Consider the following 20,994-nt stretch of genomic DNA (forward strand, 5'->3'; position numbering starts at 1 on the left):
CAAGTGTTAGCAATGCCCTGCAGCTGATGAGCTCCAAAGGTAGCTGTTTCGATTTCCGTAACTGTCATAATCATGAAGATTTTTTAAAGAGAATCAATGTAGTCTTGGGGGTCCTCGTCTTTCATTGTCCCCGTGAAGACTGGGGAATTCATCCTGAGAAATTCCTTAGTCTTCGAAGACTCTCAATTATTCCCTGAACTTGACCTAGATTCCTCACGTTAGGCCTGAGTTGCTACCAGTTGTGTGAGCATGTTGATAGCACTCTTGACATCTCCATCCGAAACACTAGGAGGTGTAACTGTAGGAGCGGTTGGGGTTGCTTTCTGGGTCGGAACGGCCTCTGCGTGAGCTGCATCTACGGTAGCCTCTTTGATGGTGGCTGTGGCCCTTCTGGTGTATTTTCTTTTCGCAGGAATTTTATGAAAATGCGTACACGTACGAATTAGAAAGGCATCCTGAGAGTACTGCTCTAACTGCACAATCTAGAGTATGGAAGAAGTGAGACGATCCTAAATGTCTTGGTGGTCAACTATTTATATATGTGGGGCCCTCACACATATAATATTGACCCCACTGGATACGGTTACATAGACTCCCTAAAGACACTTGAACCTAGGGCTCTGATACCAAGCTTTGTCACGCCCTGAACCATGTCCTGGGCGAAACACGGCACTCGGTGCCATACTGCATGTGACCGAGCGAACCACACGACCTGTTGAATCATCATGAGGGATACTTGAGCGGAAATAAAACATGATGGGCTTTAAGAATACACATGAAGTCATAATAACTTATCAAATACTTATTTAAAACATTAATGTTGAAATATCAGAAATCAAGCCAAGAATGGCTAAACCACTCTGAATATCTAACCCAACATAACTGCATACTATAGTCTATGAAACCTCTGACATGAACATGAGTTTGCTAAACATACTTGCTGGGACAAGGCCCCCAACATACCTTTAAATACATAGTTAATAACATAAAGATAACTAACTAAATCCCGAAGAAGATGGGGCTCACCAACAAGCTTATAAGTGCGGAGTCCTACTAAACAGATGCGTCGTCCGGTAAATCAGTACCTGCATCGTGAAATGCTGGCCCCCGGGCAATAAAAGGGGACATTAGCATATTGAATGTACTGGTATGTAAAACAACAGAAAGAAATAACATGGGGCATGGAATAATGTGATAAGTAGTGAAATTGAAAACCTGGTCATGGACATGAGCATGAATATATATATATATATATATATATATATATATATATATATATATATATATATATATATATATATATATATATATATAACATGAGTAAACCATGGTAAGTAGGGAGAGCATTTCATAAACTGACAACATGATATCACCACGTAGGTACGTGGAGTATGGTACCTCGCCAGACCAGCAGAGCCCCCATACCTTGCCAAGGTATAAGGTGTAACCTGCCTGATGGATCCCATTCAGTGGAAAATTAAGGAATCGTCCTAACTGGGCGGACTTTTCACAAGATTCGGACCACAGAAACTTAGTAGTCTTCTGCATCAACTTAGTCAATGGAGAGGCTATAGATGAAAATATTTCCACAAACTTTCTGTAATAATTTGCGAAGCCCAAGAAAGTACGAATATCAGTCACACTCGTGGGTCTAGGCCAATCCTTCATCTCTGAAATTTTTCGAGGATCTACCTTGATACCGTCACCAGACACCACATGCCCCATGAAAGCCACAGAGTCAAGCAAGAATTCACACTTAGAGAATTTCGCATAAAGCTTGTTCTCCTCGAGTGTTGTCAAAGTTATTCTCAAATGATTAGCATGATCCTCACGACTTTTAGAATACACCAAGATATCATTGATAAACACAATTACGAAGCGATCTAGATAAGGCTTAAACTGTTATACCCCATATTTTTGCACGTCGGATTATTCGTAAGCTAATCGATATAAGTTTAAGGACGAGATTATTTTTTGGGATATGAGACAAGGGCTTTTAAATTCCTGATTTTTAATGCGTGCCCGATTGCTTGTAAATTTCATTAGTGTAGAAATATCAGTGGAGATTAGGGATAAATTAACCATGATTATATTATTAAGTGGAGATTAATGATTAATTAAGATAATTAAGACCACAAAGTGGGCCCCACGACACATGGCAGAATTTGATTGGTGTTGTGGGAAATTGGACACATGTCATAAGGATGGACACGTGTCATAAGGGTGGACACGTGTCCACTTTGTAGGCACCATATATAGCCATGACTTGATGACTAAGTCATCAATTATATCTCATTTTCCACTTGGCAAAATACAACTTAGAGAGAGGAGCTCTAAGCTCTAGAGGGAGAGAGGGTTCGGCCATGGCTATGGCATGGCTTCAAGAAGCTCACGGCCAGCCATAGCAGTCGCTAAATAGCTCACGGCCAGCCTCCCCTACACCATTAAATTGTTAGATTTTCAAGTTCAATTGGAGGAAGAAAGGAGAGAGGAAGCTCACGGCCATGGTGGATAATGAGAGCTTGTCTCTAAGGTAAGATTTAATCCTTTTCTACATGTTTTAGAGATGGTTTGAACTTGCTATAATTGGTGGTGGATATGGAATTGAATGCAAGAATGGTGTATGTTGATGTTGAGACTTTGTTAGGCCGTGTAGGGGCTGTTTTAATCTAGCCACGGTAAATTAATTTTAATTAGTATAGTTGTTGTGTTTTCATGGAGAAAATGATGAAAGTAAAGGGGTTTGATGATTAAAAATGGAGTTATATTTTTTTAGTGGGTTGTTCTTGTTGAATTGAGGGATTAAGGGTTAAGATTATGTGTTGTGTTGTTGATCTTGTGAAATTGGAGGACTAAGTGTCATTAAGAATTGTGTTGTGTTGATTGTAATTGACGGGCTGCTTTAGGACTTGTTGTAATGTTATGATAAATTTTCTTGCGTATAAGGGCTGAAGCCGTTGTTATGTCGTTGCTAATGTGAATCACTAACTCAATAAGAAAGGAATGTATAAAATATCGTATGCGAAACGAATGTGGGCTATTTTGGAGTATCCTCGGATCTTGTTTCGACTGGTTCTTAATGCAATAACTTAAACGTGCTTGGGTTGTTGCTAGGTTGGTTGTATGGTTGGCGTAAGTGTGAGGAAATTGAGCGATATAGGTGAAGTGTTGCCTAATTGTCTGGGAATAAGTTACTAACGTTAAAGTACGTTTTATGCCATTTCGTAGCTTAACTATAGTCTTGACGTCTTAATATAGGTTGACATATTTTGGGCAACGTGTACATATCGAGTCATGGATTAAGCGCCAAAGGTATGTAAAGTTAACCCTTCTTTCTTTTTGGTATGATCTTTATGAAATGAATAGACGATATGTACATGATTTCAAAGAAGTTCCTATTCCTAGAGCCACTCGGATGGCTAATGTTCTTGATTTCCAAAAGCTATTTCATTATGTCTTGATACGTGTATATAATTCCAGAAGTTCTATTTGGATATAATCCATAGTGATATTCGAAAGGTACTTGATATGACTATTGTCTTGATTTTCAAATGATAGTTCGTTTTGATTATTCTATTGAGTCTCAAATATGATTTAATTTGCATATGGTCGCTCACTACTCTACTCGTGCATGGCTCAACATATCTTTCACTGAGTCCCAGGCCAGGATACGTTTTCGTGTACAGTTTCACTGCATTGTTCACCGAGTCCCTCACTAGAGGGTCGGGATACGGTATATATATATATATATATATATATATATGATGGTGTTATGATGTGTTTATGGCGCCAAGGATGGTATGTGGCGACCTTATTCACAGAGTCCCATAATGGGCCGGGTATGATATATGATATTGACATGCATGATTTATGTTTCAAAAGGCAAGTGTTTTCGTATTCTGGATGTTATACTTGTCTCTTGTGCTCCCTACTTCAGTATGATTCTTTTTACTGTATTTTATGCTTTATATACTCAGTACATATTCCGTACTGACCCCCTTTCTTCGGGGGCCTGCGTTTCATGCCCGCAAGTACATATAGTCGGTTTGGTGACCCTTCAACATAGGACTTCTACTCAGCTGTCTTGGAAAGCTCCGTTGTTCCGGAGCCTGGACTTTTGGTGCAGATCTTATGATGTATACGTACATGTTTATCCAGGCGTACGGCGGGGCCCTGTCCCGTCATATTTCGCTACCGATACTCTTAGAGGTCTGTAGACATATGTGTGGGTTGTGTATAAGTTCTGTTCAGCTGTGTCGATACGATGTGCTATGATATGATGTTCGTCTGTAGTGGCAGCCTTGTCGGCTTGCATATTGTTTTATGATTTGATTAGTTGTGACTCCTCAGGAGACAGTTTATCTGGATATATATATACGTGACAAAGTTATGGACCTTGGAGTTCTTTTGAAAGTTTCCATATAGTTCTTAGATTCAGTTTTACTATATCCAACAGGTACGTATACGAGTGTCCTGGTCGGGCACTAGTCATGGCCCACGGGGTTGGGTCGTGAAAAAAGTGGTATCAGAGCAGTTCATCCTCGGAGTGTCTACAGACCGTGTCTAGTAGAGTCTTCTTTATCGGTGTGTTGTGCAGCATATCTTTAAACAGGAAGTTACAGGACATTTAGGATGTTACCTTTCTTTCATATCTGAGATCGTGCGATAGAGCCCAGCCATAGGAAATGAAATCCCTTCCACTAACCCTTGATTTCAACTGAAGAACGGCATCGACAGAAGAAAGTGACTGACGATATTGGAAGTTACAAAGTACGCAGGTAAGCAACGATGCGAAAGATGCATGTAGGATAAGGTAAAAATATTGAAGTATGATTGACATGTAAAGTTGAAGAATGAAAGGGAAGGTAGATAGGAAGGTATAACCGGACAGATCGTTAAAGGATCAGGTACATCTCGAGGTGCGATATGTGAGGTAAGTTTCGACACCTCTATACTTTTTACTTGAAATTGGGAACCCTGTGTTGCTATGATATGATATGATATTTACGTATATATGTTGGCCCTGTGAGGCATTGTTGGTATTTCCTGCGTGCAAGTTTTGGGATGGTAAGAAGTACAGAGGGAACTCTGCCCAAATTTTCCCAGAAATAGAAAAAAAAGAATGAGATATAGGTTCATGATATTCTTGAAAGTCGATACCGATAGGGTAAATTTATTATGTTGGATTAAAGCTTTAAGAGATACCCTCCATGTCATCCGTAAGAGGCACCATTCTCACTTGGGAAATTTTATTTCGAAGAAGCATATATGAGCAGCAAAGTTTGGAATTCATTTGAACGGACCAGAATACTTTCCAGCCACATTTTTACCTTAGAAAGGCTCATATTGAAGGGCAAAAACGTCCAACAATTAAGTTTCACTTCATTGGAAGAATACAGAGCATACAACAAGTAGTTTATGAACTAAATGATTCGTTCACGACTCAAGAATAAATCTAGAGGTAAACCATGCGAATCAAGCACTAGAACTCTTGTGGTGCTTGTCGGATTCTAGTTTTTCTTCTGGTGGTGGTTGGAGAATGCCTCATGGTGACATTTTATTAGTTATTAATAAACTAATTGGAGATGGAATTTGTGGAAGGAAAACTCAAACTTGTGGGCTGCCTAGGATCATGTGTTTCATATGTTGTTGATGAAATGCTAGAATAATTCGGAAGGGCTTGTGGTACTAAGGGATGATTTAGAAAAAGGTGGCAAATCTTAACAAATTTTTTTATTGAGGTATCGAGTGAACTGATAAGTAGGGATAAATTACGAGGAGTTTACAGTTAAAAGGAGTGATAGTATGATTGAGATAAAAGTACGGAGGAGGAAGAATTATGACAAATTATGAAGGTATTGATAAGACAGCTTGTGAGATATTAAGGATAAGATTGATCAGAAAGGGTGAAGGGTTAATTACGCCTACTCCACAGAGTGCAATTAAAACATAGTAAGAATCGTGATTAAGGTTAGGAAGTGTTACGTTATAGGATGGATTACGAACAGGATGTAATGTGAATACCATAAGGATTGTTATAGAAATGAGTAAAGCCTAGCAAGGAAGTAACTAAAGGATATGATGTGATCAGTGTGAATGGAAAAGCAAATATAGAACAAAAAAAACACTTACAAAGTCCTATAGGGAAGTTCAAAATAGAGATCAATTGGTAACGAAAGTGAAAGCGAGCACAGGAAGAGAAGGGGTTAATAGAAAGAAGAAGATAAGAAAAAAGCGAGTGGGATTACAGTGTAGCAATGTGTTATGACATGTATAGCTGAGAAAATGAGTAATATAAGCGACAGAATTGTGAAAGACCGAACTAAAGGAAGATGAGCAACGGGACAGAATGAATGCCAGAAATGAAAGGTATGATAAGAACAAATAGGGATGAATAGAATATACTTTGAAAATGAGAAAGGGGTTATGTAGAAGTAGTGTTTTCCGAAGGATACGGGAGTAGCATGAGATTCCTCGTGCACAAAATAAAAGATGGACGTAGACTGGAGAAATGAAAGGAATACTAAAGGAAGCACTCAAGACAGACGTAATTAATTGAGTATGAGTATAGAATAAAAGGGAAATAAATTGCTACAAACTTAAGGTGTAGTACGACGAGAAGGTGATAAGACAAGACCACTATTAAAACGAATTTGATATGATTTTGAGTAAGTTAGAAGTTAGCGTTGGGTATACAACAAGGGTGAAAGAGCATGAGGCATAAAGGAGTACTGCGTCTATGTGACTTCGCCTCGAAAATAGTGAAATCCTTAAAGGACAGGGATTGTGGATTTGCGAAACAACTGATGTATTGTGGATTTATTAGAAGAAACAGATGATATTCGTTGGGATAAATATAGTGTTATAGGAAATCTTGGGACACTTATCATCAGAATATAAGTGCTACCTAATTGAGAATTTGAAACGACTATAAGCACTAGCTAATTACTGATCGGAATAAATGGAATGTGGCTTTGGATAAATCGTTACATTAATTATATTACTCGAGTACCAACCATCAGATAAGATTTTGTACTATATATGGATAGTTCTCATCGCTTCGTGATTGGGTTAAGGTTTCGTACGTGGGGAATCAAAGTTATAAATGATAAAGAAAAGACATGGATATGGTATAAGTACAACCCCAAAGGGGGGAAGCGGGTGAAAGCAAAGTAAGTATAAATGGAAATAATTGACACAGAAATATATTTGATATAGATGCTTAAATTTCAATTGAGATCCCTTGCTGAAACAAGTTAATAAGCTCTGATAGCCAGCAACGGATGGATAAAAGACAGGATGGTATTTGAGACAAGACTAAGGATCATTTGTAAAGATTCTGTATAATATGACATTAGAAAGTGAATGCTTATAAAAATGAAGAATACGACAAGAAAATGGTAACGAGTAGCTTAAGAGATATTATAAAGGATAGCAATGTTATACTGGATTAGAGGCTAAGGTGTTGGCAATGGGGTTGCTTGCTAATGATACTGTAACTTATAAGTAGCAAAGGAGGAAGGACAAGAAATCTCCTATAGTAGGATATGGGAAAATCAAATGGTGAATAAAGAAAGGGGAAGGAGCATGACATGATAGACCGCAAGTGAGTTTTAGTACAAATAAGATATGCAAAACAGAATGAACCAGGAGAGGGGAAAACTATGACCAAGATTGGATATACTCTATACAAGTTGTACAAGAATAGTTATGCAATCTACGAATATTTCTATGCTAAAAATGAGACCAAGTGAGTACTTGATAAGAAGAGTAAGGATTTAGTAATAACAATGTGGTTACGATATTTTGGATACATTAGGGAAATGTTTTGGAGATGGTTTGAACCCAAGTACCGAAATGAAATTAGTACTGAGGGAAAAAGCCATAGTTATGGACTAGTTATATCAATTGAAAGATATAAGAGAAGAATATAGGGTCTGTATAAAGACTAGCGAGGCGACACTAAGGTATTTTCCTGGCTGATTTGAGCACCTACACATACTCTTGTAAAGATTGCAATATGATGCGTGATAGGAGAACTAAGAGCAAATTTAAGTAAAGGGGCAATAGAAGAGTTTGAGTCATAAATAAAGAAACGACAAGAGATAATATGCCTAAAGTTATAATACGAGGGAACTCTAGCGCTATTTGATAGCCAACCCTAAAGATCGAGATCTAGAACTAAAAGCAAGTGATAGTTAAAAACCTTTAAAAGAAAGTAAGAAAGTGACACATGATGCTGAAAATTCCAGAATACGGACTGTAATAGCAGAGCAAAGCGAGGTTATCGGAGTAGAATAATATTACACTCTGGGAAATTTCGTTTTATCCGTAGAGTTTGTGAAGGGTCTACAAGTACTGGAGGTATGAAATACTCTAAGAATTGTAAAGTCTAATAAATCGATGAGGGATGTCTGCACGTTACAAGGTCTTACTTAAAGATTAGAAGTAAAGTGAAGTGAATGATACATCATCTTAAGGGAGTAACTGTAGAAGAAGAAAGAGTCGAGTTGTGGCTAAGTACACCATGAATACAAGTCCGAATCAATCAGTGACAGTACAACTGAACAGTATGCAGACAAGAGAAAGAGTAACACTTCAGCAGAAGAGCTCGAAATACAACTGACAACCAACCGCGAAATGAAGAGGAGAGCAAAGACAACGACGTGAAATAATTACCTTGAGAAGCAAGAGAAGGAGGAAATATTAAGGGAATGACTATGTAGGGACCTGGAATGCGTTATAATGAATTATAGCGAATCGACCAATGAAAAAGGCACGTGAGGGGCATAATTAAATAAGAGAACACTTGAGTAAGTATTGGGAGTTCAGGACCAGTTTAACATTCGAGGACGAATGTTCTAAAGGGGGGAAGGATGTTATACCCCGTATTTTTGCACGTCGGATTATTCGTAAGCTAATCGATATAAGTTTAAGGACGAGATTATTTTTTGGGATATGACACAAGGGCTTTTAAATTCCTGATTTTTAATGCGTGCACGATTGCTTGTAAATTTCATTAGTGTAGAAATATTAGTGGAGATTAGGGATAAATTAACCATGATTATATTATTAAGTGGAGATTAATGATTAATTAAGATAATTAAGACCACAAAGTGGGGCCCACGACACATGGCAGAATTTGATTGGTGTTGGGGGAAATTGGACACATGTCATAAGGATGGACACGTGTCATAAGAGTGGACACGTGTCAACTTTGTAGGCACCATATATAGCCATGACTTGATGACTAAGTCATCAATTATATCTCATTTTCAACTTGGCAAAATACAACTTAGAGAGAGGAGCTTTAAGCTCTAGAGGGAGAGAGGGTTCGGCCATGGCTATGGCATGGCTTCAAGAAGCTCACGGCCAGCCATGGCAGTCCCTAAATAGCTCACGGCCAGCCCCTCCTACACCATTAAATTGTTAGATTTTCATGTTCAATTGGAGGAAGAAAGGAGAGAGGAAGCTTACGGCCAAGGTGGATAATGAGAGCTTGTCTCTAAGGTAAGATTTAATACTTTTCTACATGTTTTGGAGATGGTTTGAACTTGCTATAATTGGTGGTGGATATGGAATTGAATGCAAGAATGGTGTATGTTGATGTTGAGATGGTTTAAAGTACGTTTTATGCCATTTCGTAGCTTAACTATAGTCTTGACGTCTTAATATAGGTTGAGATATTTTGGGCAATGTGTACATATCGAGTCATGGATTAAGCGCCAAAGGTATGTCAAGTTAACCCTTCTTTCTTTTTGGTGATCTTTATGAAATAGATAGACGATATGTACATGATTTCAAAGAAGTTCCTATTCCTAGAGCCACTAGGATGGCTAATGTTCTTGATTTCCAAAAGCTATTTCATTATGTCTTGATACGTGTATATGATTCCAGAAGTTCTATTTGGATATAATCCATAGTGATATTCGAAAGGTACTTGATATGACTATTGTCTTGATTTTCAAATGATAGTTCGTTTTGATTATTCTATTGAGTCTCAAATATGATTTAATTTGCATATGGTTGCTCACTACTCTACGCGTGCATGCCTCAACATATCTTTCACTGAGTCCCGGGCCAGGATACGTTTTCGTGCACAGTTTCACTGCATTGTTCACCGAGTCACTCACTAGAGGGCCGGGATACGGTATATATATATATATATATATGATGGTGTTATGATGTCATGGTGTTATGATGTGTTTATGGCGCCAAGGATGGTATGTGGCGACCTTTTTCACCGAGTCCCATAATGGGCCAGGTATGATATATGATATTGACATGCATGATTTATGTTTCAAAAGGCAAGTGTTTTGGTATTCTGGATGTTATACTTGTCTCCTGTGCTCCCTACTTCAGTATGATTCTCTTTACTGTAATTTATGCTTTATATACTCAGTACATATTCCGTACTGACCCCCTTTCTTCGGGGGGCTTCGTTTCATACCCGCAGGTACAGATAGTCGGTTTGGTGACCCTTCAGCATAGGACTTCTACTCAGCTGTCTTGGAAAGCTTCGTTGTTCCGGAGCCTAGACTTTTGGTGCAGATCTTATGATGTATACATACATGTTTATCCAGGGGTACGGAGGGGCCCTGTCCCGCCATATTTCGCTATCGATACTCTTAGAAGTCTGTAGACATATTTGTGGGTTGTGTATAAGTTCTGTTCAGCTGTGTCTATACGATATGCAATGATATGATGTTCGTCTTTAGTGGCAGCCTTGTCGGCTTGCGTATTGTTTTATGATTTGATTAGTTGTGACTCCTCAGGAGACAGTTTATCTGGATATATATATATATACGTGACGACGTTATGGACCTTTGAGTTCTTTTGCAAGTTTCCATATTGTTCTTAGATTCAGTTTGACTATATCCAACAGGTACGTATACGAGTGTCCAGGTCGGGCACTAGTCATGGCCCACAGGGTTGGGTCGTGACATAAACACATGATTCTTCAAATCCATAAATGTAGCAGGCGCATTAGTCAGCCCAAAGGACATCACTAGAAACTCAAAGTACCCATAACGAGTGCGAAAAACGGTTCTCAGAATATCCTCCTCCTTTATCTTTAATTGGTGATACCCAGACCTTAAGTCAATCTTCGAACAGAACTTACCACCCTGAAGTTGGTCGAATAGATCATCTATCCTAGGCAAAGGATATTTATTCTTAATGGTTAACTTATTAATGTTATAGCCCGTATTTTGTACGTTCGAATATTTCGAGGAAGTCGTGGCAAGTTGAGGGCAAGACCATTTTCCAAAATTATTTTAATGTACAAGTTGGTTATGAATATTATTTATGAATACTATTAGCATGGAAATATTGGGAAAGGCTAAGGGTAAAAAGGAAAATTCACAAAAGGGTTCATGGTAATATTGTGAAAGGCTAGGGGCAAAACGGAAATTTCACGAAAAGTTCAAGAAAATTCTTGAAAGGGGCCATTATGGCCGTGTGATATATATATAAATATATATAGAAAAGTGGTGACAAAAATAAAATAATTAGTCATCTTATTTTAATATTTAAGGAAACTTCAAGAAAGAGACATGTGTTCACATGGTATTGGAAGGAGCTATATATATATAGAGAGAGAGAGAGATGACCAAAGCAAGACATATTTTCATCTTTAAAACTCAAAGAAACTCCAAGAAAAACCAAGGAGCCATTCGGCCATGGCTAGGGGAAATTGACTCCATGGAGTTGATCAAGAAAAATTATTTTCTCCTAATATTCCAACCAATTCGAATGTCCTTATTAACATGAAGGAGTTGTTGGAGCAATTAAATCATTCATTTGTGCAATATATGCCCCTAGCCGAGTGAAGAGATAAAGGGAAAAAAGTATGTGTTCAACCTTCTCTTACATGTTTTATGGAGGATTATGAGTGTTGTAGTATGTGGAAAAGGGTGAAATTCATAAAATATGTGTGTATGTGGTATGGCCGAATAGGGTGGTGTTGTGTAGAAAAGATGAAATGATTTTATTTAGTAGTTTGATTGTTGTGTTGTGGATTTCATGATGTAAAATGAAGGTTTGTGGCTTGGAATGAATTTGAAATCGTTTGTGCATTATTGAAGAAGTTAGTATGACATTAGTATGGTTTCTTATACTTGTAGGAATGATATTCCTAATGTGTAAGTTGTAAATATAATTTATGAATTTGGAAGTGAGACATGTGTTTGGAAGATTGTAAGTTGGTTGTTGTGATTGAATTGAATATAAGAAAATGTTGTCGAATTATGTAAAAGAAGTTACTAACGTTAGAAGGTATTTGGAATTGATTGACAAAGTTGTTAAAGTGTAGATTGTGGTGTAGTTCATGAATTTGGAAGAAAACACTGTGTTGTTATTGTCCTTATTAAGTTTGGAAGATTTCGGATTATTGTGGATAATGTGGCCGAGTGGAATTCTCGGATTATTGTTGATAAATTGGCCGAGTTACATTCTCGGATTTGTTGTTGATCATTTGGGCCGAGTTAAATTCTTGGGGATGTTGTATTTACAGGGGAAATGCTGCCGAAATTTCGGTAGAATATAAGTAAATTCATTTGAACGACTAAGGCGAGTATATGTCGATGAATCTAATGATTATGTCAATTCTTTTGAATGTAGACTAGCAAGTTTGGACAAATAAGCGTAGCTAGTTGGTCGTGGGACAGGTATGTAAGGCTTACCTTTCTTTCTTTTGGCATGATCTTTATGAGACGAGCAAATAACGTATATGCATGATTCTAAAGAAAATCCTGCTCTTAGAGCCACTAGGATGGCTAACGTTATTGATTTCCTTAAGCTACTCCATATGATTTTGATGCGTATTTATGATGTCTGAAGGTCTATTTGATATGTTTCCGAATGGTATTCGAAAGATAATCAATATGACTAGAGTCTTGAGTTTCAAATGCTAGCACGTCCGACTATTCCATCGAGTCTTTGATATACCTTGATATGTGCATATGATTCTAAAAGTTATATTTTATTTGATCTATAAGATATCCGAAAGATACTTGACATGAGTATTGCTTCGATTTTCCAAAAAAATGACTTCTGAAATGCTCGTAGAAGGTTCTGTACTTCAACGTCCATAACTTTCTCATACTAAGTCGGATTGACCCGAAACTTGTTTCTGAGCCTTCTGGAGTCGGTAAGTATGCTTGTCTATCGAGTCTTGATTTATGTGCATATGGTTTCGCATTATTCTGTTCGTTCAAGCCTCAGTTTGGACTTCACTGAGCCCAGGCCAGGGTATGTTCTCGTGCGTACTTCTCTGCATTGTTCACCGCATCCCTGTCACTTGCGGGCCGGGGCATGTTATATATGATTTGATATGATGACACTATGATATGTTGACGGGGTGGTGGCCAGGATGGAATATTCACCGCGTCCCGCAAAAGAGGGCCGGGGCACGTTACATGCATACATGATACATGACATTGGCATACATGATTTCATTTACCGCGTCCCTCAATGGAGGGCCGGGGCACGTCATATGCAAATGTGACACATGATGATGACATACATGATTTCATTTATCGCGTCCCTCAATGGAGGGTCGGGGCACGTTATATATGATATATGGTAATGACATGCATGCATTACTCACCACGTCCCTCGCTAGAGGGTCGGGGCACGTTATATGATATATGACATATGATGATGGCATACATGATTTTCATTTACGATATATGATGACATACATTATTTTCAATTCAAAAAGGAAAGTGCTTTGATGTTTTAAAAGTTCATACTTGATTCTGGTAAATCTCTGTTTCAGCTATGATTCTCCTTTACTGTGATCCTTGCCTTACATGCTCAGTACATTTTCCGTACTGACCCCCTTTCTTCGGGGGCTGCGTTTCATGCCACGCAGGTACACCCAGATGAGTGGAAGATATTACAGAAGATGTTCCAGCGAAGTTGGCAAGCTCCGTTTTGTTCCTGGAGTGTTGCCGAGTCAGAGTATATGTGTTATGATTTCTGATTGAAGTTAGAGACTATGCAGACAGAGTCGTGGGTATTGGTTGTCAGTTTTGTAAGCGGCTCCATCAGCCGATGTGTCACTTTGTGTTACGATATAAAGTTCTATATGATTACAGATTTTGTTTGGTTTGAAAGCAACGAAAAAGAATATTTCTTAAAGTTGTACTATGTATTTCATCTTTATTTGATTTAAAAGTTCAAGAAGGACTACGTGTGTAATAAAAGTCAGAGGGTTCGCTCGGCCCTGAGGAAGGGTCGGGTGCCCATCACACCCTAGTGAGGTTAGGGTGTGACAATTAAGCTGGCGATAGTCAACACACATCCTAAGGGAACCTTACTTTTTCCTAACAAAAAAGACTGAAGCACCCCAAGGTGAGGAACTTGGTCAGATGAAGCCATTATCCAGCAAGTCCTTTAACTGATCCTTAAATTCCCTTAGCTCCGCTGGAGCCATACAATAAGGAGGGATAGAAATAGGTTGGGTGTCACGACCCAAACCGGAGGGCCACGACTGACACCAAAGACCCTACTCGGCTGATTGCCGTACTATCATTCCATCCATGAGTCACAACTTTTTGTGAACCTTTAATCTACGAAATGATGCTTCCGTCAGGTAAAAAAAAAACTTTTCAATAAAACTCTTTCGTCAAATCAGGGACTTCTCCATTATCGTTAATTCAAAGAAAACCTTTAGTCACAATAAAATCTAAAAAAAATAAAGCATAAAAACACATCGATCTATATGATCGCTTTACACAACTGTCGACATCTCGACGCACTATCCACAGGACACTGTCTGTAAAAGTTTCTAACATACACGAGATACCATAACATAAGTACTCTTACTCGGCAACACTTTGAACTAAGATGGAGCTCATCAATCCAACTGATAGCCTGGGAACATCTTATAGCCAATGTCGTCAAATCATCTGTATACACCTGTGCGGCATGAAACATAGCGGCACTAAGCAAAAGGACGTCAGTACGAATAATGTACTGACTATGTAAGGCATAAATAACAACATATATGGATATGAAAGGTAACATGGAATGGGAGGGATAACTTGTACATCTTAAAATCATATGTACATAAGCACCTATTTATATATATATATATATATATATATATATATATATATATATACACACATATAATATAAATATTAGTGTTGCGGAACGTGCAACTCGATTCATAATCATCATATGTTAGTGCCACGGAACGTACGACCCGATCAATATAAGTTATGTTACACCCCGTAGTTTCGTATGTTGAGATTCGAGTTATCGTTCAGGAGGTATGTGAGATTATTTGTGTTTAACTTATGGTTATAAGGGTTTAAGTGCATATGGTGAGCTATGGAAGGATTGAAGGGCAAATGGATTAAGGAAATTAAATTTGTTGAAACTTGCAAGAGAATATGAGGGGTAATTTTTTTCCCAACTTGGAGTATGAAGTAGGGCTAACAATCTTTGGAACTCAGTAACTTCCCAATCTTGAAATTCCCTTTTAATCTCAAGTCCCCAAAAGTCTCTCCACCTTGCTTCTCCCTAATTTGTTGAATTAGCAAGTCTCTTTGGCAAGGAATTCTGTACAAACTCTTAATTCATCTTTCAATAAAATGCCCCCATACCAGCTATGTCTCTAAAATATACTATCCTCCCGTCTCCGACGTTAAATGAGATATTTTTCCAAAAATAATCTCATCCCTTCATGATATTCCCCCACAAACCATATCCGAATAGCAAGGTGATATCTTTAGTTCTCCAACACCCTTCCTGTAATTCCATATTTATTCGCTATCACTCCCCTCCACAAAATTTGTACCTCCACCGCGTGCTTACCCAGTAAAGCTTTATTAAATATCTTTATTCATTGATTCCAAGACCTCCCCATTTTTAGGAGAAGTAACAGCCTCCCCCCGAACCAAGTGAAATTCCCTTGTCATATCCACCACATTCCAAAATGAAATTTCTCTGAAACCTTAACAACTTTTCAGTGAGTGAATTTGGAGCCCGAAACAAAGACATATAGTAAGTGGGGATGCTTGGCAAAGTAGTCTTAATAATCACTTCCTTCCCTCCCTTGGACAAATATCTTTTTTGCCACCCTGCTATTCTCTTCTCGACCCTCTGAAGAACCAGACTTCACACTATATGATCCTTGTCGAAGCATCTAATGTGTTATGATTTGAATTGATTAAGAGGCACATGGGTCACTAAAAGTAAAGGGAGCAGAGGTGACACGTCATCACCCTCCCAGCACTATAAACAGAAGGGAGGGCATTGAAGAATCATATCAGAAAATCTTATTCTCTCTCAATCTATCTCTCTTCGTCTTCTTCGATTATTATTTTTTTCGCTTACCTTTTTCTTACCCTAATTCCACCATTACAGTTCATTGAAGCGCATGGTTATGGAGTAATACTTCTGGTTAATTCAATTGTAACCTTTCAGTTGAATCAATAAAAGAGTTCAATTTTCGAGTCTAAATCATCTTCTTTACGGTATTTCCATTTCATTTTTACAAGTACATTACATAATTTTACTCCGAGATATGTACTCGGAAGAGCCCCAACCTGCAATTCAAGACTTCAGTGAGTGAACCAATGTCATTGACCTCCTCAACAGGAATAATCTTATACTTCCTCAAATTAATTTTAAGGCTAGACACTGCCTGAAACCAAGTGAGAACATGGCCTAAATAGTTCAACTGCGTCTCATTTGCATCACAAAAGACCATGTGTCATCCGCCAACAAGTGATACACCGATACTGTCCCTATACTCCCAATCGCCGAAAACCCTTTCGGTAACATCCAAAGACATTTCTATCCATTATCTTACTTAGAGCTTCCATAACTAGAATAAACAACATCAATGATAGGGGTCCCCTTTTGTCAACACCCACCCCCCCCCCCTCCCCGAGAGCTCCCAAAGAAACCGCACGGTTACCATTCACCAACACAAAAAATCTCACCGAAGAGATGCAAAAGTGAATCCATTTCCTCCACTTCTCCCCAAATCCCATTTGAAGCATAATGGAATCTAGGAATTTCCAGTTCACATGATCGTGTACCTTTTCAAAATCTAGTTTACACGACACACCTAGCACTCCTTGCTTCCTCCTTAGCATAGAGGCCACCGTTTGGATCTAAGCTGCTTTAGAGGGTAATTTAGGTAGGGAAAAAAATAGGTGTATGATCCGAGCTATTCTAGGAAGATGTTCTAATCTATTAATTACTTACAGTGATTCTAAAATATTAAAATAAGAGTACTGGTCAGAGGAACTATTGTATTGTTTCTAGCATTCCAAAACTTCAAGGGTGTACCTTGGCATTACCTGCATGATTCCTTTCAGATTATTAGTAAAGATCCTCCATATTTATACTGTTATCTTGTAATGAAAAAAAGGATGGTTGATTGTCTATGCCTCTACTCCACACATATAACATCTAGAATATAAGCGGAAGCCCCTCTTGATTAGGTTATCCCAGGTTAAAACTGCTTTCCTGGCCATGAACCATGTGAAGCTAGGTCTGATACAGAATTTATGAAGATATTTGCTTGTTCTAGGCTATGCACCTGCTTTCAAGCTGGTGTTTCGCAATTTCTAGCCTTAAAGAATAGTTTGTTTATGACTAATAAGCATTCATCCAGTGAAGATTGAAAATGTATAGTTAAGCGTTAATGTAATGTCCTCCATTAGATTTATAGCCCGTTTGGCCAAGCTTCTAGGATGCCAAAGGTGTTTATTCTTTTAAAAACGTTTATTTTAGAGAGTTGAGGTGTTTGACCAAGCTTTTAAAAAATTAGAAGTGCTTTTGAGTAGTAGCAGAAGCTGTTTTTCAAAAGCTACAAAAAAGTAGCTTTTTCTCTTGAAGCACTTTTGGGACCTTGGGCAAGTATAAATTACTGCTCTAATATTGCAAAAGTGCTTTTCAAGTTGATTATATAAACACAAACTGCTACTCACCCAAGACTTCGGACAAACAACTCTTCTCAAAATAAGCAAATTTCGATGTTTGGCCAAACAGACTATTAATATGATAGCTCAATGCTTTTAAATCCCACCTGCCTTTCAACGCTTTTGCGGGATGAAGAAGAAGTTAATTTGGATTGTTGATGAGAATCTTATCATTTTCTCTCAAAAACTTTTTGGCGTCGTGTTTTATATAGGATAAATGGAGAAATTTAAACGTTAGTGCCAATGGACAAGGACCAAGAGATAAATCAAGGACCCAAAAAGTGATGGCTAATCCTGATGCTGCAGCAGCTCCATTGGTCATCACACAGGCCCATGTTTCTACCACTCTAGTTCCAGTTCCACAAGATGCATCAGCAGACACCGTCATGGAAGATTCTTCAAAATGCGCATTAGATGGAAAAAATGCTTTGGAGTTTGTCTTTCTGGATTTCCTTTTCAAATTATTGAATAGTCCAGGGATTGAGACTTGTTAAATCTGTATCCTTTTTTTGAGAATGTACTAGTTAAATCTGTATCCTTTTGAAATAATGAATGCATTTCCTTCAGACTTTTCTAATTTAATGACACCGATGTGGGGAAAAGCTAACCGGTAGTTATTTTTGTTTGAATTGTATAAAGTGCATCATTATGGTAATCTATTAACTGCTGATTCTGGTGTGAAGCAATTTGGTCTGTTGTGGATAGACGGGCACAAATATGTGATTTACCGAATGTCCTTTTACTAGACAAATAAAGAGTCTTGTATCTCAGATTTACCTTATTAGAAATCCTGTGATGATTTCTCATCATTTCATTTCTTGGTATCTCAAAAGAGTACCTCTTTCAATTCTGATGAATACTCATGATTTATTTTCCTGGACTTGTAATCTACTGTAAAGAATCACTTGCATCTCCTACCAAAGGTCCCGTCCTGACCCCCACCCCCTCCCAAAAAGAAATTAAAAAAAAACATAATATGGTTATCTAATATGGTTTGGATGGAAAAGAATGATGTTTGCATCTTTCATAGTTGAGTGCTTTCACATACTACTTCTGGACATGTTCAGGTGTTTTTCAGTCATTCGTTTGTTTATTCAGCTCTTTTAGTTGGCAGATGGATGTCATCATTGTATTGGTCAATTTATTCTTAACGTCAGTAAATTTGAATTTCTCAGCAGCCTTTTCTTCTACACGTAAAAATCTATAATAATTTATGGAATTTTGAAACTGGAATCCGAGGATAACCTAAAGAGCGTAATTGAATTAGTTGTATATTTGATGAACCACCGAATACTGCATCATGATATTTTTCTTAAGATTGAATGTCTGAGTTGTGGCGTTTTGTTTTGCGGCTACCTTTGCAGATTGAGAATTGCTACAGGATTAAGAAAAAGGTGTTAGAATAAACAAAGACCGCTACCCCAAAACAAAAACAGGTTGGGCCAAGGAAGTTGCCAAATAGTCCCTATCTTGGTGACACTGCCGAAGAAGCAGCAATTACTGCTACCTATAAGGTCGCAGAAGCTGAAAATAAATCATTTGTAGTCGCTGAAGCGGCCAAGGAAGCTGAGAGAGTCTCAAAGATGGAGGAAGACAGTGATAACTCACTGCAGGTGTATAAGGATACCTTCGAGAAATGCCTATTTCATCCTATTCACCTTGTTTGTATGTGTTGTATTTTAAATTGTCTTGCGAGACATTCGTTCATATCTTTATTTCCTTGCATCAACAGGTTCACATGGCGAAATTGTGCTGCTAATGGCATGATATGTCATTTCCCCTATTTTGTGAAGTCGGATTCAGCTGTTCAGAACCTCTAAAGTAGTAATAATTATTCTATTCGTAGCAACTAGTGATATGCAGTTTGTTAAAATTATGTATTAGTGATGACCTGTGCACAGATCCACACCTCCTATTATGTATTCTATGTAACAAAAAATAGAGAGGGATAAAGTAAAAGCCTAAAGTAAAGTTCATCGTGTCTAGTTTCGAGCGCAATAAACTGCTCGTCGATACGGCATCGAAGTGGAGAATTATGGACGTTACAAGTTAGGCTGACGGAGCAGAAATGCTGCTACAGTAACCGGGCTGCTACAGTACCGACTTGCTATAGTGCTGCTACAGTGACCCCCCGAATTTGACCCACTATTTAAGGATCAAATCTGATCCTAAACCTCATTTTTTTAGCCAAGAACATTCCCAATATTTCCAAAATTCTCTAGAAAACTCTCCCAACTTCCGTCCACTAGATTTTAACGCAAACTAAGTGAAATCCCCGAATTTAAGTTTGGACAAACATGGCTGCGATTATAATATCGAATTTCGGCGAAAATTGGCTTGGATTCAAGGTGATAATAGAAGATATTGCAATTCTAGTGGGTGAAAGGTATGAAACTTTCCTTATAGTATTTATTTAAGCTTATCTACGGCGGAAAAGTTACTACATGAGCGTATAATGAATTTATGGGTCGAGAAATTGGATCAAACATCGTGTGGGGTGTTTATTGAATATGTTGGTGTTGATAATATTGTTGTTGATGTTGGTATTGTTGTTGTCGTTATTGGTTGCTGAATTGAGATTTTGGGCTAGGCATATAAATAGAGGAGACGCGGCCGAAATTTCGGCAGATTCTAGAAAGATTTATTTGGAGGATTAGGATAAGTATATAACGACAAGCCTAATAATAGTATGAATGGTTTTATATGTAGTTTACGAGACTATGAATGATGTTACGTAGATTGCAAGAAAAGAAGTAAGTTGGAAAGTGAAATGTAAGCTTCCAGGTATGTAAGGCAAACCTTTCTTCCTTTGGCATGATCCTTGTTTCTATTCATTCTTTATGTACCCCATATGATCCCATTCTTAGACAAGTAAGGTCTAAATGTATTTTGTGATGGTTTATTGATATTGTGCTCCTATTCTGTTCCGAAGGGAACACCCATAATGTCACGACCCGACCAGGGGCCGTGACGAGTACCCGATACTTGTACCGAGCACCCCTTAGCTATCCTGTATAAGCAGTGCCATATTTTTTTTTTCTAAACA

General features: G+C 38.1%; 1 protein-coding gene across 1 annotated transcript; it reads left to right on the top strand.

The window, feature by feature from the left end:
- Window positions 1-249: 249 nt before the first annotated feature.
- LOC132644050 (single myb histone 4-like) lies at window positions 250-19,891 on the top strand. Its single transcript, XM_060360597.1, has 6 exons — window positions 250-309; window positions 413-487; window positions 18,161-18,437; window positions 19,016-19,083; window positions 19,385-19,586; window positions 19,681-19,891. The coding sequence occupies exons 1-6, from the start codon at window positions 250-252 to the stop codon at window positions 19,713-19,715; spliced, it is 717 nt and encodes a 238-aa protein (XP_060216580.1). The 3' UTR covers window positions 19,716-19,891.
- Window positions 19,892-20,994: the final 1,103 nt, after the last annotated feature.

Source organism: Lycium barbarum, chromosome 6 (assembly GCF_019175385.1).
Source record: "Lycium barbarum isolate Lr01 chromosome 6, ASM1917538v2, whole genome shotgun sequence".
In the NCBI taxonomy this organism is placed as follows: Eukaryota; Viridiplantae; Streptophyta; class Magnoliopsida; order Solanales; family Solanaceae; genus Lycium; species Lycium barbarum.

What these genes read in the sequence shown, in the direction of transcription:
- LOC132644050 (XM_060360597.1), top strand. Translation starts at nt 250, where the DNA reads ATGTTGATAGCACTCTTGACATCTCCATCCGAAACACTAGGAGGTGTA. An exon ending in GAGGTGTAACTGTAGGAGCG is followed by an intron (nt 310 to 412) that starts GTTGGGGTTGCT and finishes TTCTTTTCGCAG; the next exon opens with GAATTTTATGAAAATGCGTA. An exon ending in TAGTCCAGGGATTGAGACTT is followed by an intron (nt 18,438 to 19,015) that starts GTTAAATCTGTA and finishes GGACATGTTCAG; the next exon opens with GTGTTTTTCAGTCATTCGTT.